This window comes from Pelobates fuscus, chromosome 1 (assembly GCF_036172605.1).
Source record: "Pelobates fuscus isolate aPelFus1 chromosome 1, aPelFus1.pri, whole genome shotgun sequence".
NCBI lineage: Eukaryota > Metazoa > Chordata > Amphibia > Anura > Pelobatidae > Pelobates > Pelobates fuscus.
Genome location: NC_086317.1, coordinates 161,229,016 through 161,242,922, shown reverse-complemented (window position 1 = coordinate 161,242,922; position 13,907 = coordinate 161,229,016). Strand labels below are relative to the sequence as shown.

The 13,907-nt window shown below is 39.9% G+C and overlaps 1 protein-coding gene across 4 annotated transcripts in view; it reads left to right on the top strand.

Annotated features, from left to right (window-relative positions):
• The window catches only part of TMCC2 (transmembrane and coiled-coil domain family 2), a 112,545-nt gene that overhangs the window by 93,981 nt on the left and 4,657 nt on the right, over nucleotides 1-13,907 (top strand). For all 4 annotated transcript variants that reach the window (XM_063451418.1, XM_063451407.1, XM_063451436.1 and 1 more), the window contains one exon: nucleotides 5,312-6,003. In XM_063451418.1, the coding sequence (XP_063307488.1) occupies nucleotides 5,312-6,003 (692 nt within the window). The remainder of the gene's footprint in view (nucleotides 1-5,311; nucleotides 6,004-13,907) is intronic.

The following is a 13,907-nucleotide window of genomic DNA, read 5'->3' as shown; positions in this document are numbered from 1 at the left end:
AGGGTGGAGACACTGAATGTTTGGATGCATTTTAGGCAGCCATGACCCAGGAAGGATCTCTAGCAGCCATCTGAGGAGTGGCCAGTGAAGCTATCACTAGGCTGTAATGTAAACACTGCATTTTCTCTGAAAAGACTGTTTACAGCAGAAAGCCTGAAGGTAATGATTCTACTCACCAGAACAAATTCAATAAGCTGTAGTTGTTCTGGTGACTACAGTGTCCCTTTAAGGACCGGAGTACATTGATGTATGAATACCGGAGTACATTGATGTAGTGTGGACATAACATAACATAGTTATATGGATTGAGATTGAGGTGGTTAAGAAACCTTGAATGACATTTCAGACATTTAAATAGCTTGTACTTCAGTAGATTCCTGCTCAGGTTTCACGCTCGTTTTAACTACATTGTGCCTTCACAGAGTTACCCTATGCATATCAGACGAAACTCACTCAAGAGGGCAGATTAGGTATAAAGTCATAATGAGAGATGCAGCAAGCCTTGACAATGTTTTGAGTAAATGCCACCCCAAGAAGCCAGTGTTTATTGTTGGACTGCTGGGTAAGCTGGACAGCATACTAGCGGATGTGATTATTAAACCTGCCAGCTTCTGTGAAAAAAAGTTGTCAATTTAGTATATAGTCATAAGTATAAGTATATTTATTTTTTTTGTCAATCTTTATTTATAGCGTAGAAGAAATAACACAATGCTTGATAAGCCACAACAGCTTCCAGAAACATATAAAAAAACATGCTGTATAAAACATTATTATGGCGTTCGTATAAGCCGCACATTTAAAAATTGTATGGTATGCTTAGAAATACTTGTTTATTATATGAGTATCACTGAGAGCATGCAAAGAATTCAAAAGGTAGACATGTTTCATGTTAGATTAAATGGTTGATAGCGCTAGACCAGGGGTAGGCAACCTTCGGCTCTACAGATGTTGTGGACTACATCTCCCTTGATGCTTTGCCAGCAATATGGCTGTAAAAGCATTATGGGAGATGTAGTCCAAAACATCTGTAGAGCCGAAGGTTGCCTACCCCTGCGCTAGACTTAAGATGTCTGCCCCGATGCTATTGCCGTCAAATGCGGTTTGGTAAGGAGATTAAAGGCAGACCCATGAGGATTGCAAGCTTATATCAATCTAGATGGCACACCTGTAGCCTAGATGTGGTGACTGAGTGAACGGAGATTTCAAATAAAAACAATTTGGAAAACAAACATATTTACATAAAAGATAAAGATACATGAGGGAGTGATGCCCGTGGAGTAGGAACCGTGGGCATCAGCAACCTATGATTACAATAGAGACCATAATGTCCCACGTATAAACTGCACATTGGACACATGAATTAGCTTGCTATGCATGCTGTCTGCGTGCTGGTATGCTACTCATCCTAATGCAGCCTTATTTAATCGGTATAGATTAATATGTAGATTAATTAGATTAGTGAGATGATAGCCTCTAAACAGGGTAGACTGCTAAGCAGTGTGTATCACATAAACGTAAGAGTGATAGGTGTAAATAAAAGATAACTAAAACATTTGAGTCAGATTAAGTGGGTCAGTCGACACTCCATCCCTGCAGCCAGGTTCTCCGTGGGTGGTGCGATAGGCTCAGTCACTGTGTCAGCCAATTCCTTTGCTGGGCAGGATGGGAGCGGGTACTTGGAGGTTTTGGAGAGTGATGTTAAGTCGTAGGTGGCGGAAGGCCTCTCCCCAGCCCCAGGCCTTGTGAAAGGTTGACATCCGTTGTCCACAGACTCGGGAGCTCAGTGAGACCGTCTCTCTCCCTGTATGGGCGCTGATGGTCGTCCGGCCTAGGTGGGCATGTGGCTCGAGTAGTGGGGGCTTGGCGTGTTGTTTTGCCCAGGACAGGCCCGTAACCCCGGCCTTCTCCGATTCCCTGCCAGGGGTAGGAGGTAGTTGGGTAGTACGCTGCTCCAGCATCTCCCAAAAGCAGTTGAATATTTTGTCCAGTCGTTTGTGTAGGGGCTGTGTAGGTGCAGGCATTCAGGTTCGGTTGGCAGCTGCCATTTTGCTGCACCCAGTGCAGTCTGAGTGTGAACTATATTGGGCCGCAGGTGCAGGTAGCAATGTGTGTGCCAGGTTGTTGAGGACCGGGATAACCCCCGCCGTTCCTAAGTGGGGGGGAGTCTCTTATTAGGATCTGCCGAGAGTTGTGGTGGAGGGAGAGCGGCCATGTCACCCGTGTCGCCCATGCGTCTAGGCCACAAGAGTTGTCCAAGCAGAGCTGCTAGGGGAATCCACATGTGTGATATCTTCATGGAGGTCATAAAGTCCCCTGTCATTTGTCAGCCAGCTTTTGTCAGGTTCCAGCTTCTGTTCGGTAAAAATTAGCCAGATTTGCAGTATAACGCAGGAGCTGTTGCATCGTGCGTCTGCTCTGCGATCAGGCCCTGCCCCCATAAGTATATTTTTTTAAACACAGGTAATGATCTTTTTTTTCTATAAAAGCCATGTATCAGTGTTTGCAGATGACACAAAACTTTGTAAAGTAATAAAATGTGAGCAGGATATTGCTTTGCAGCAGAGGGATTTGGATAGATTGAGTTACTGGGCACTAAAATGTCAGATGAAATTTAACGTAGAGAAATGCAAAGTTATGCACTTCGGGGTTAAGAATGCACAAGCAACTTACACACTAAATGGTAGTGAATTAGGGATAACCACACAAGAGAAGGATTTGGGAATTGTTATAGACAAAAAATTAGGCAGCAATATGCAATGTCAGTGTGCAGTTGCTAAAGCCAGTAAGGTTTTGTCATGTATAAATAGGGGTATAAATTCTCGGGATGAAAATATAATTTTGCCTCTTTATAAATCGCTGGTGAGACCACACCTTAAATATGCTGTGCAATTTTGGGCGCCTGTTCTAAAGAAAGATATCATGGCACTAAAAAAAGTCCAGAGACAAGCTACAAAATTGATAAAAAGGAATGGAGCATTTTAGTTATGAAGAAAGGTTAAAAAAATTAAATCTGTTTAGTTTGGAAAAATGGCGCCTGAGAGGGGATATGATAACTTTATACAAATATATTTGGGGCCAGTACAAACCTTTATCTGGAAATCTATTCATAAACAGGGCTATACATAGGACACGAGGTCACACATTTAGGCTGGAAGAAAGGAGATTTCATCTAAGACAAAGAAAAGGTTTTTATACAGTAAGAGCAATAAGGAAATGGAATTCTCTGCCTGAAGAGGTAGTTTTGTCAGAGTCACTACAGATGTTTAAACTGCAATTGGATAAATACTTACAAAAACATAACATACAGGAATATAATTTCTAATTAGTGGGGTAATAACTGCTTGATCCAAGGAGACATCTGACTGCTATTTTGGGGTCAAGAAGGATTTTTTTCCTAGTTTTTGGCAAAATTGGAAGCGCTTCAGACTAGTTTTTTTGCCTTCTTTTGGATCAACAGCAACAACATATGTGAGGAAGGCTGAACTTGATGGACGCAAGTTGTTTTTTTTCAGCTATGTAACTATAAAAAATAAAAAAATACATCACTCCCACAATCTGTAAACACTAATTGTGTTTGACCATATTTCTTTGTGTGTATGTATGTTTTTATAAAGTGATCTTTTAAACAAACTATTTTAAAGAAGTAAATTCGCAGAAACAGCTGTTAGGAAATGACTAAATGACTAAAGGTCAGTTCAGGTACCAGGACACTAAAGAGACATTGCATGTGTGCTAAGCATCTAGGGTGTAGGAGTGCATTCTCCCTGCAGTGAGAGACAAGAATTAGGTTCTCCATTGTGGTTGCATTCAGCTTGATTCAACAAAATATGGTATACTACTCCGTAAATAGAATTTTGTAGTTAAATAGTTATGTTCGTTATAGTTGTGTTATCATTTACAGTTGAGGAGTTTATGCATTCTTTTATTTATATTTTTTAAATGATCTTTTGCATCGTAGCTCCTTACTTTTTAGAAACAGTGAAATACTATGCAATCGTCACAATCTGGTTTGTGCAGATGCTCTGCCTTGCTTTTATTAATGAATGGTGCATAAGGTTGAGCACCTGCCTTTTGGTAGATTCATTCATGAATCCTGACATCATGCACAAGTACCACACTTGTAAAATATGAATTCAGACCTTCAAATGCACGGTGTATAGTTCTGGACCAACACAGCTCTAGGTACGACCTGACCTCCTACAATATTGAGGAGCAAGGAGATCCATCACAGCCAGTTTTCTGGTTTAAGCAGTGCTGCTGGTGCTGTATGGGTCGCAGTGAAGTATCACATTCAGAAATTCTACAGTGCTGGTTTGTCTTCTTCTAGAATTCTTAAGTAGAGATTATTGAAAAATGGCAGCCTCCAAATCACAGCAGATCCGTTTGATTATAATTTGCATAACTTGTTGGCAGGATATATTTTTTTGCCAATATATATTACCTTTTATAAACACAGTAAAAAAAATATGAGGATAACTGTACACAATGGCTTTAGAGAAAAAAATGAGAGACAAAATTAAAAGGAAGGAAGAGAAAAGTGAGTAAAAGGTTCCTTAATCTGTCTAATTATAAATCTAAAAATGACATTGTTCCAGTTTGCACAATCGTATATGGTATAAATAGTATATAGTATGGTGTCTAAAATATATGTTGTTTGGGAGGAAATAAAGGGGTAGGTTCTACAAGTCTAGGCAAGAGCATCACTGTGAGGAAGAACATTTTCACTCGCATGAATTATGGAATAATTTATTTTATTTCCTTTGGTTTTTCTTTTTTTATTTACCGTAAATACATTTCTTATTCTTTCGGAGCACCCGCTCAGTAACAACACATTCGCCTGGTATTCTTAACCTGCTTAAATGCATTAATGAACAGTTAATAATTGCTCTAAATGAATAGTTAATAACCGCTTACATCGAACCAACAACATACTATACTAATACTATTTCTTGACGCAATAGTGGGCTCACTTTAATTGTAAATTATGCCATAATTCTGGCACTGGATTTTATGTTGTATTCCCTAATTTAGGGTGACAAGAAGAGATGGAAATAAACAAGCCATTTATATCAGAAATTATTTGAGTGCAACCTTGCAGTAAAAATATCTCAAAATTATACCTGGTTCAACAATACATCTGATTCCCTTATCTTTAATGTGACAAGTGACAATTGTCATCATATCATAGTTCCTCTCATATTCTGTAGATACCAATATGTCTTTGATTATACTGAATTATTCAAATGTATGTTTGAATTATGTGCATTTTTTTTTAAAGTTCTATTTTCCCATTCTCTCCTCTACCTGCCAGGTTTTTGAGAAGAAGAACCAAAAATCTGCTCAGACCATTGCTCAGTTATACAAGAAGTTGGAGCATTATCACAAGAAGTTGAAGGAAATTGAGCAGAATGGAATCTCCCGGCAGCCCAAGGATGTCTTGAGGGACATGCAGCAGGGACTGAAAGATGTGGGAGCTAATGTACGAGCAGGCATCAGTGGATTCGGCGGAGGGGTTGTAGAGGGAGTTAAAGGAGGATTATCTGGTTTATCTCAGGTGACACATACTGCAGTGGTCTCAAAGCCCCGGGAGTTTGCTAGTCTCATTCGTAACAAATTTGGAAGTGCAGACAATATCCCTCACTTAAAGGATGGACTAGAAGAAGATGGTGAGGGACAAGGCGCTGCTAGAGCACTAAGTGGAAGTGCCACTCTTGCACCAAGCCCTAAGTATGGAAGTGATGATGAGTGTTCCAGTGCTACCTCTGGGTCAGCTGGGGCAGGGAGTAACTCTGGGGCAGGACCAGTCGGGCTTGGCAGCCCTAGGTCTAACACTCTGGATGGACATCACCACGGACATCATGGGGGATTTGATGCTATTCTAGAGGAGCTGTGTGAGATTAAAGACGGTCAGAGCCACCTGGAAGATACAATGGAAGATTTGAAATCTCAGCTACAGCGAGATTATAGCTACATGACACAGTGTCTCCAGGAAGAGCGCTACAGGTTGGTGCCTAACAAATCACAGATATTGCCACATATGCTAATCTCTATTCTCTGTAGTCAGCTTGGTGCAAAACACAACGCTTGTGGTCAGAAATATGTTTGTCTTTTAAATGTTGTTTTTGTTTTCTTTTATTTTTTGTGTAACAAAATCTTCAGCAAAAACTGTTTTTTCAGCATCATCAACGTATATAACCGAAACAGGTGTGTATATTATAATTAGAGAAGAACAGGCTTACACTCGTCATTATTGTGCAAGTATAGAAACAATAGCTATAATCAGATAACCTTTACAGTGCAGCACTGGTAAGATAGCAGTACAATTTAACAGTGTGGTGATATATACAGAAGGTACACTTCCCTTAAGTGACATCAGAGTAGTGCACATGAGTAGCCTTCTTGCAAGAATAGAGACGGAAGCAGGAAGGTGTGGTAGGACGGCCATGATATGCACAGTAAAGCCATTTGGCCCTGGAAGCAGTCTGTTAGCCCAATGGGAGAGGGGATGTTAGATTATTGATCCAAATTGAGAACGGCTTGAGTTTGTGACGTCAGCCATGGGTAGAAATCTCTCCACAGTTATAGCATTGGCCGTAATTAAATAACATTTCATATCCCCATACTTAGAAATTATATACGTTTTTTTCTAGATGCTTTGATATGCTATTACAAACACAAAAACAAAAAGGTCAGCGCTAACAAGCCACAGAAACCAAACAGAGGCAGCGCACCTAGAGTAATGGGTTTCCCTCACAAACCCCAAATAAATATTGTACGTAAAAGAAAAAAGGGGAGGAAGGTAGCACTGGGGAACTGTGTGTCAATGTGCATCTTTGTATGTATCTGACACACATATACACACACTGGCACATAGTGGCACATTGATACACAGATACACACACCGTGACACACACTGTGTTTTTGTGTGTATGTATCTGTGTGTCAAAGTGTGTGCATCTGTGTTTGTATGTGCCGGTGTGTGTCAAGGTGTGTATTTGTGTTTGTATGTGCCAGTGTGTATCTGTGTGTGTGCATGTATCTGACCTAGTGGCACACAGATACACACACTGACACACAGACACACACACCTTGACACACAGATACACACACTCAGATACATACACACACACTCAGATGCACACAGTGACACATACACACACTGACACACACTCAGATACACACGCTGACACACACACGCACACACATAGGCACATACAAACACTGATATACACTGGCACATACATACACACATACTGACATACACACACTCCGATACACACAGTGACACATCCACAAACCGCACGAGGGAGCTGAACAGGGAAGAGTGCTCCCTCGCCGCCCGCGGCCATTTTTTTTTTAACATCCACACACTCAGATACACACAGTGTCATATACACACACTGACACACACTCAGATACACACACACTGACATACACATGCACACATATAGGCACATACAAACACACTGATATACACTGGCACATACACACACACACCAATACACACATACTGACATACACACACTCAGATACACACAGTAACACATACACAAACCCCGTGAGGGAGCTGAGCAGATGAGAGTGCTCCCTCTCTGCCCGCGGCCATTTTGTTTGACATACAGGCACTCAGATGTACACATTGACACATACACACAGTGTCATATACACACACTGACACACACACACACACACACATAGGCACATACAAACACACTAATATACACTGGCACACACATACATACCAATACACACATATTGACATACACACAGTGACACATACACAAGCCACGCAAGGGAGCTGAGCAGGGGAGAGTGCTCCCCTCGCCGCCCACGGCCATTTTGTTTCCTAAAATTTTGGTAGAGCCCCATTTGTGTTCTCGCGAAACCCCAGGGTTCCGATAACACCAATTGGGAAACGCTGCTCTAAGGTGATGGATTTCCTGGGTAACCTACCTTCTGATAATTGAGAGCAGCATGCATAGGTTAACATATCCGAAAGTATGCATACTGGGAATTTCAATGTCTGCCTAACCAAAGGTGATGTAATGCTCAATCTATTTTTTCTTTGTGCTTAATCCCTTCATAAATAAATAATATACGGAGAGCAGCCCAAGTGCTTAACATACAGTGAGAGCACAGTCTGATTAGATGAGCAAACTCATGCCAAGCACTGGTAAGACATCACTACTAAGTAAAGTAAGATATATCTGAAAATGTACAATAATTGTGTGTGAAACAGAGCTTTTAAAATATAAGGAGAAAGCACTTTCATAGTCTGACTCTACATAGTTAGTTATACCATTTCTTTTTTACATACAATCTATTGTTATATAGCTCAGTTATAGTATGAGTAAATTTACAAATATTACCATCTCTGTAGATTGTTCTAATTTAGCCAGACTTTACTCTTTAATCTCAAGCATTATCTAATGAATTTAATATATGTTGATACTTTGTAGGTTATAAATATGTATTTATACTTTATAAAAAAAGCTAGCCTAATAGATAGTAAATAGTTAGATTTAGATTTAGTTTTATTTGTTTGTTTAGTGTTCCATGCTATCCGGGTAGAGATAAACACTATATTTATGTCTGCTGCACCAGCTAATTTAACGGTATTCCCCCACAATGCGAAATATGGCATCCTACAATGTTTGTCATGGGAGTGGTAGGATCATTATTGCATGCACATTAATGAAGATCAGGAAAGTATAATTTTCATCCATGTAGTTTCTGGAAAATTTGTAAGCATATTGGTGTTGGATGAGGGATAAATGGGATATGGGGCATGACATTTAACACTGCATATCTGCCCAGTACAGATATGTGCCAATATTATTGGAGTTACTCCTGAGTAATTTTTGTTATGTACAAGTCTATATGTGCTGACAGCAAGCGCCATTCTTGTTAGGAATACGAAACTGTATTTCTAACGCTATAGTGCACGTCTCTGACTCTACACAGGTCTCCCCATGTGCTTAAAATATATGTATAGAATTAAAGTTTTAGTTATCATTTTGCAGCTCTGAGGAAGCTTCTCTGTCTCCCACTAAGTCATGGAGCATTAGGGACAGTGATCCTCATGGAGCATTGGGGACAGTGATCCTCATGGAGCATTGGGGACAGTGATCCTCATGGAGCATTGGGGACAGTGATCCTCATGGAGCATTGGGGACAGTGATCCTCATGGAGCATTGGGGACAGTGATCCTCATGGAGCATTGGGGACAGTGATCCTCATGGAGCATTGGGGACAGTGATCCTCATGGAGCATTGGGGACAGTGATCCTCATGGAGCATTGGGGACAGTGATCCTCATGGAGCATTGGGGACAGTGATCCTCATGGAGCATTGGGGACAGTGATCCTCATGGAGCATTGGGGACAGTGATCCTCATGGAGCATTGGGGACCTGATGCACATATGGGACATGATGCGCTACATGCATTCAAGCTTCCCCAGGGCACTGGATTCAGTGCGTTCCTTTGGACGTCTGAGTCACATCAATGTGCTTTACCTTGTCTGTGCAGCGGAAACAAACGTCTAAAATGCTGCAGTGTTTTACATTGCAGGGTTTAAGGAACAGGGCAACTGCACCCAGGTCACTTCAATGAATCTGGGTGACTATAGTGTTCCTTAAAAAAGTTTTTTTATGCACCCCATCCCTTTTGCCAGGGAGGGGGCATGAGTGGTCAGGTATGTGGATTTGTGGCCTCTACTTTCTGTGAGTGCAGACCACTTGTCCCTCTGTCTCTGTTCTGGTGCTTTTCTGGCAAGACATAGCATTGCCTTGGTAACCCACGGCAATGCTCTGAATCAAAGAGAAGCTTCGAGCACAAGCAAGAGTCTGCACCACTCTGGGTTAAATCGCTGTATGTATATACGCACGTGCCTTGATTCTACAGGAGACCTGTGAGTATTGACACATGCCTTTCAGTCCTGCGTGACCCAGATTGCTTTCACTGAACGTTATTGAACAGCTTCCTTAAATAAAAATACATTTGCAAAAAAAAAGAGTATTTCTTAATCGAACTTAGAACGTACGTTCGATGGTCCTGTTAATATGTCAATATCAGATTACGTGCTAATGGCAAAATGTGAACCCAGTCGAGTTCAGTTCCTTAAATGCGCTAAGCTGAAACAGCAAATACTATTTCTTGGGATCTTACTCAAGCATTACTAAATATCTGTTCAGCTCTGTATTTAAAATACAATTGAAAATCAGAGTAACAAATGGAGCAGTAGATGGATATTGTTTCTGCCAGCACTAAGAAATTTATGCAAGGGACAAACACACACTGCATACTAAGTAGCCTACACCTCTATGCAAGGGACATGTTATGGAAAGTCTCTTACAATGCCTAATACATTTACATAAATTCTAATTCTAAAGTGATAATTTGCCATTATTTTTATGTCTTCTAATTGCTGGTACGTTGGAGGAATTTTGAAAGAATGAAAAAAGTTATTGCTGATAATGCTCCTCTTGAAGGTCTGACATGAGTAATAACTTCTGAACGCTGAAACTGCATCTTCCCAAACATATAAAAGTAATGATTGAACATGTGTTAATTTTGCACGAAAAACAAGTTATAAAAGGCACCTACTTAATTTCTTCCGACTTCTTCAGTCTGCATTTCACAGACATGTGTATTACTTGGAGGTAGTGGGGGGCACTAATCAAACGTATATGCACGTGCAGAATGTCTGGCATCAAAAGAGCTCCTTACCACTATCCCCTTACTTGTCTGCCACTCTGCTGTAAAATATGGTTGATTATCCGCTAAACGGCTACGCTTATGTGATCCAAGGACCCGATTGGGAGTTTGAGAATGCTGTATTGGTGAGTACACAGCGAGCTATCACAATTTGCTTCAATCACTCCATCTATCAGCTATTGTGCATTTTATTCCATATCTCTATAATTTTTTTCTATGTCCACATTTAGGCATTTTGCTAAAAAGTATAGAACATTTCTTAGATAGCAGATTTGCACTTCATATGTAAATAAAGTGTGGGGGGTGAATTGATTGGTAAAAAGTATCATATTTTCTACAATCGGTATCTAAATGTATCTCTCTTAGATCACAGAAATAAAGAAACGCTATAGTGTCAGGAATACAAACATGTATTTCTAGCACTATAGAATTTATCTATTTAGGTGACCGACCCCCCTTAGATCACATAGGAATGATTTTTACCTGAAAAGGCAGCGCTTGCAGTGCTCAACCTACAGGGACAGGCTATAGATACCAGAACAACTACCTTAAGCTGTAGTAGTTCTGGTGACTATAGTGTCCCTTTAAGTTGCAAATCCTTTACAAAACATTATTCCGTGTACAGATCTATCACTACCGTGAAGTAAGTTTATAATCGATCTATTTAAAACAGAATTTAAGTACCTACCTTTTTGGGACGAGTTGTTATTTTTATCAAACATACTTTATGTATATGATGATTTTTAAAGAGATCTTATTGGGTATCTTATGTTTAATGTTTAAAATCCTGGTTTTATTACAAATTTTATAATAAAGGTTACGCACACAATTTTTTCCCCTTTTTTGTTGTCGTTGTGATTATCGAGGATTACGGGTTACCTCCTTTTGCTGTGTGTCAGTTGATTACTATAATTCAGCTCATACCTTCATCACGAAGATACGAAATAAAAACATTTTCTGTTATTGACATTGCGTAGAGAAATATTAAGGTCATTTGCGGAGCACAAACGGGAAGGTATAGCATTTAAAACAACTTAAATAAAAGAGTTAGGCAGTTGTTGGAAAGAACACTCTATTATTTGGTTGCACCACTAGACAAATATTTGCTGTGAAATTCATGATTGTGGACCTGGGGAGGGTGAGCCTTCTAATATATGTTAAGTAAGGTACTTGTGCCAAATCTCGTTAAGAGGATGTCCATATGTACTTTGAAAAGTGTATAAGTCCAGTTTCCTCTCCCAGCATGCCATGTGTAGTAGTCTAGATTGAGGTTTTTGTAGGATCAGGGCAGACGATTCAATATAGCAATACTCCAGCAGTCAAATCAAGGGGCAAGGTGCACTTTACTGCCATCACACCATACAGCAGAATTACGTTTATGATAGCAGACCTTTATCAGACTTTGAGCAGAGAAAGCAGGCCTTCAGTGCGTGGTCTGGGTGACATTCAATCATTGGTTTAGTCTGCAATTTTAAAATAAATGTAAAGAGTATGTTGCTATGAATCACCAAGGATGTCAATTCCCTTTTTCCCCAGAAATAGAGAATTATGGTCTGTGATACATGCTGTCATGGCTTGCAGAGTAAGCTTATATGATTGCTATTTTATATAAAATGGTTTAAATAGTTGTTTGAAAGTCCATAGACAACTAGCTGGGGAACTTAGAATAGCTGGACATTGGGACAGAAGGAGAAAATGGCACTGTCCCTGGAAATCTGGGACAATTAGTAAGCATGATAAGGCAACTTAATACCATGACTTTTATTTTCCTCGGTGTAAAAATCTTAATTGGTATATTATTTTATGAAGGCAGTGTGCCCAAAGCAGGTCTAGGTAATAGCAATTGACTGCACATCACTATTTTACTTTCTGTTGTTAGGTCTTTGATCTTTCACGTGTAAGTACTTAGTCATAGAGTTATGATTTAATGTCAGTGCTATATGAAGGTAGCACATAGTTATGTCAAAATAACTCCTTTAATGTGGGGTGTACTCACGAAGCAGTGTCTAGCCAGTTACCCTGGAGGGAAAACACATTTACACCTGACTTACATGTGGTTTTTGGAATTTGGAAAATGATTGCTTTTAACTTCATATGAAATACTATATTTTAAAGAAAAAGTTTTAATCTTGCTGCATGTATACAATAGACATCAAAAAACCTTTCTAAAATCTGCAGCTCGTATTTGTGTCCATTACTGGCTTCTCTTCCAAACAATAATCAGACACATTATTATTCTATTCACTATTAGTTTTTGGTGGAGCTAGCGTTGATATATTTCTAATTAGCTATTAACCCTGAGAATGCCATATATTTTTGAACGTTATCTGGCTAACTGAAAAAATTCAAGGAAAATAAAATAAATTAGCATGTAACTGGAATCAGGGATGAAGGGAATCCAAAGTGTCTAATCCAGTAGAGGACTTAGTGGTCTTGTCTTCATTTAGTATCCTAAGCAGGCACGTAGACTCACAGTTTAGTAGACAAGCCAAAGGTCAGGTAGTGAGAAGACATACACTGTCCAGAATGGGAGGATAAAGACACATGACATACAAAAGGAATCATAGAGATGTACGAACAGGCACTGAGTATTGAGTAGAGTTGGAGCAAGGTCAGATTCAGTTCCAGATTCACGGGCAGGGGTTGAGACTGAAATTGGTTTAGTAATAGAGGTAGGTTTTAGTGCAAGGTATTAGAGTGACTGAACATCAAATTAAGTGCTATCTGATCTTTGAAAAGGCACGCATTGTAGGCACCGGTGCAGTGTGGGAAGACCTTGCGTTGCCTAGTGGTTCCAAGACTTGTTAGTGTAGGACTCACCTGGAATATTTGCCTTGATGGGGCATGTGAGCTTGCACTTCAATGGCCATTGGAGTGATACGAAAAAACTCCAGTTACTTAAATGTGCACAGGAATTTGGGTAAGCGAGCAGGTAACTTTTTTTTGCTTTGTTCTATGTATATGGGCTGATGTATACTGTAGCCATTGCTTCTGCCCAAGGGTAGTGGGAGTTTGAGCATAGAGATTAATTTTGTGTGTTTGCACACAGCTGACATATGTTGTGGGTAAAAAATGTTGTAGGCTGCTACTGTAAATTGCAGATAATGTACTTGGTAACACTACTAACTGGCATAGCAAATTAATTACTTCAGAGCTCAAAAGTTCATTGTATAGGGACACTATAGTCACCC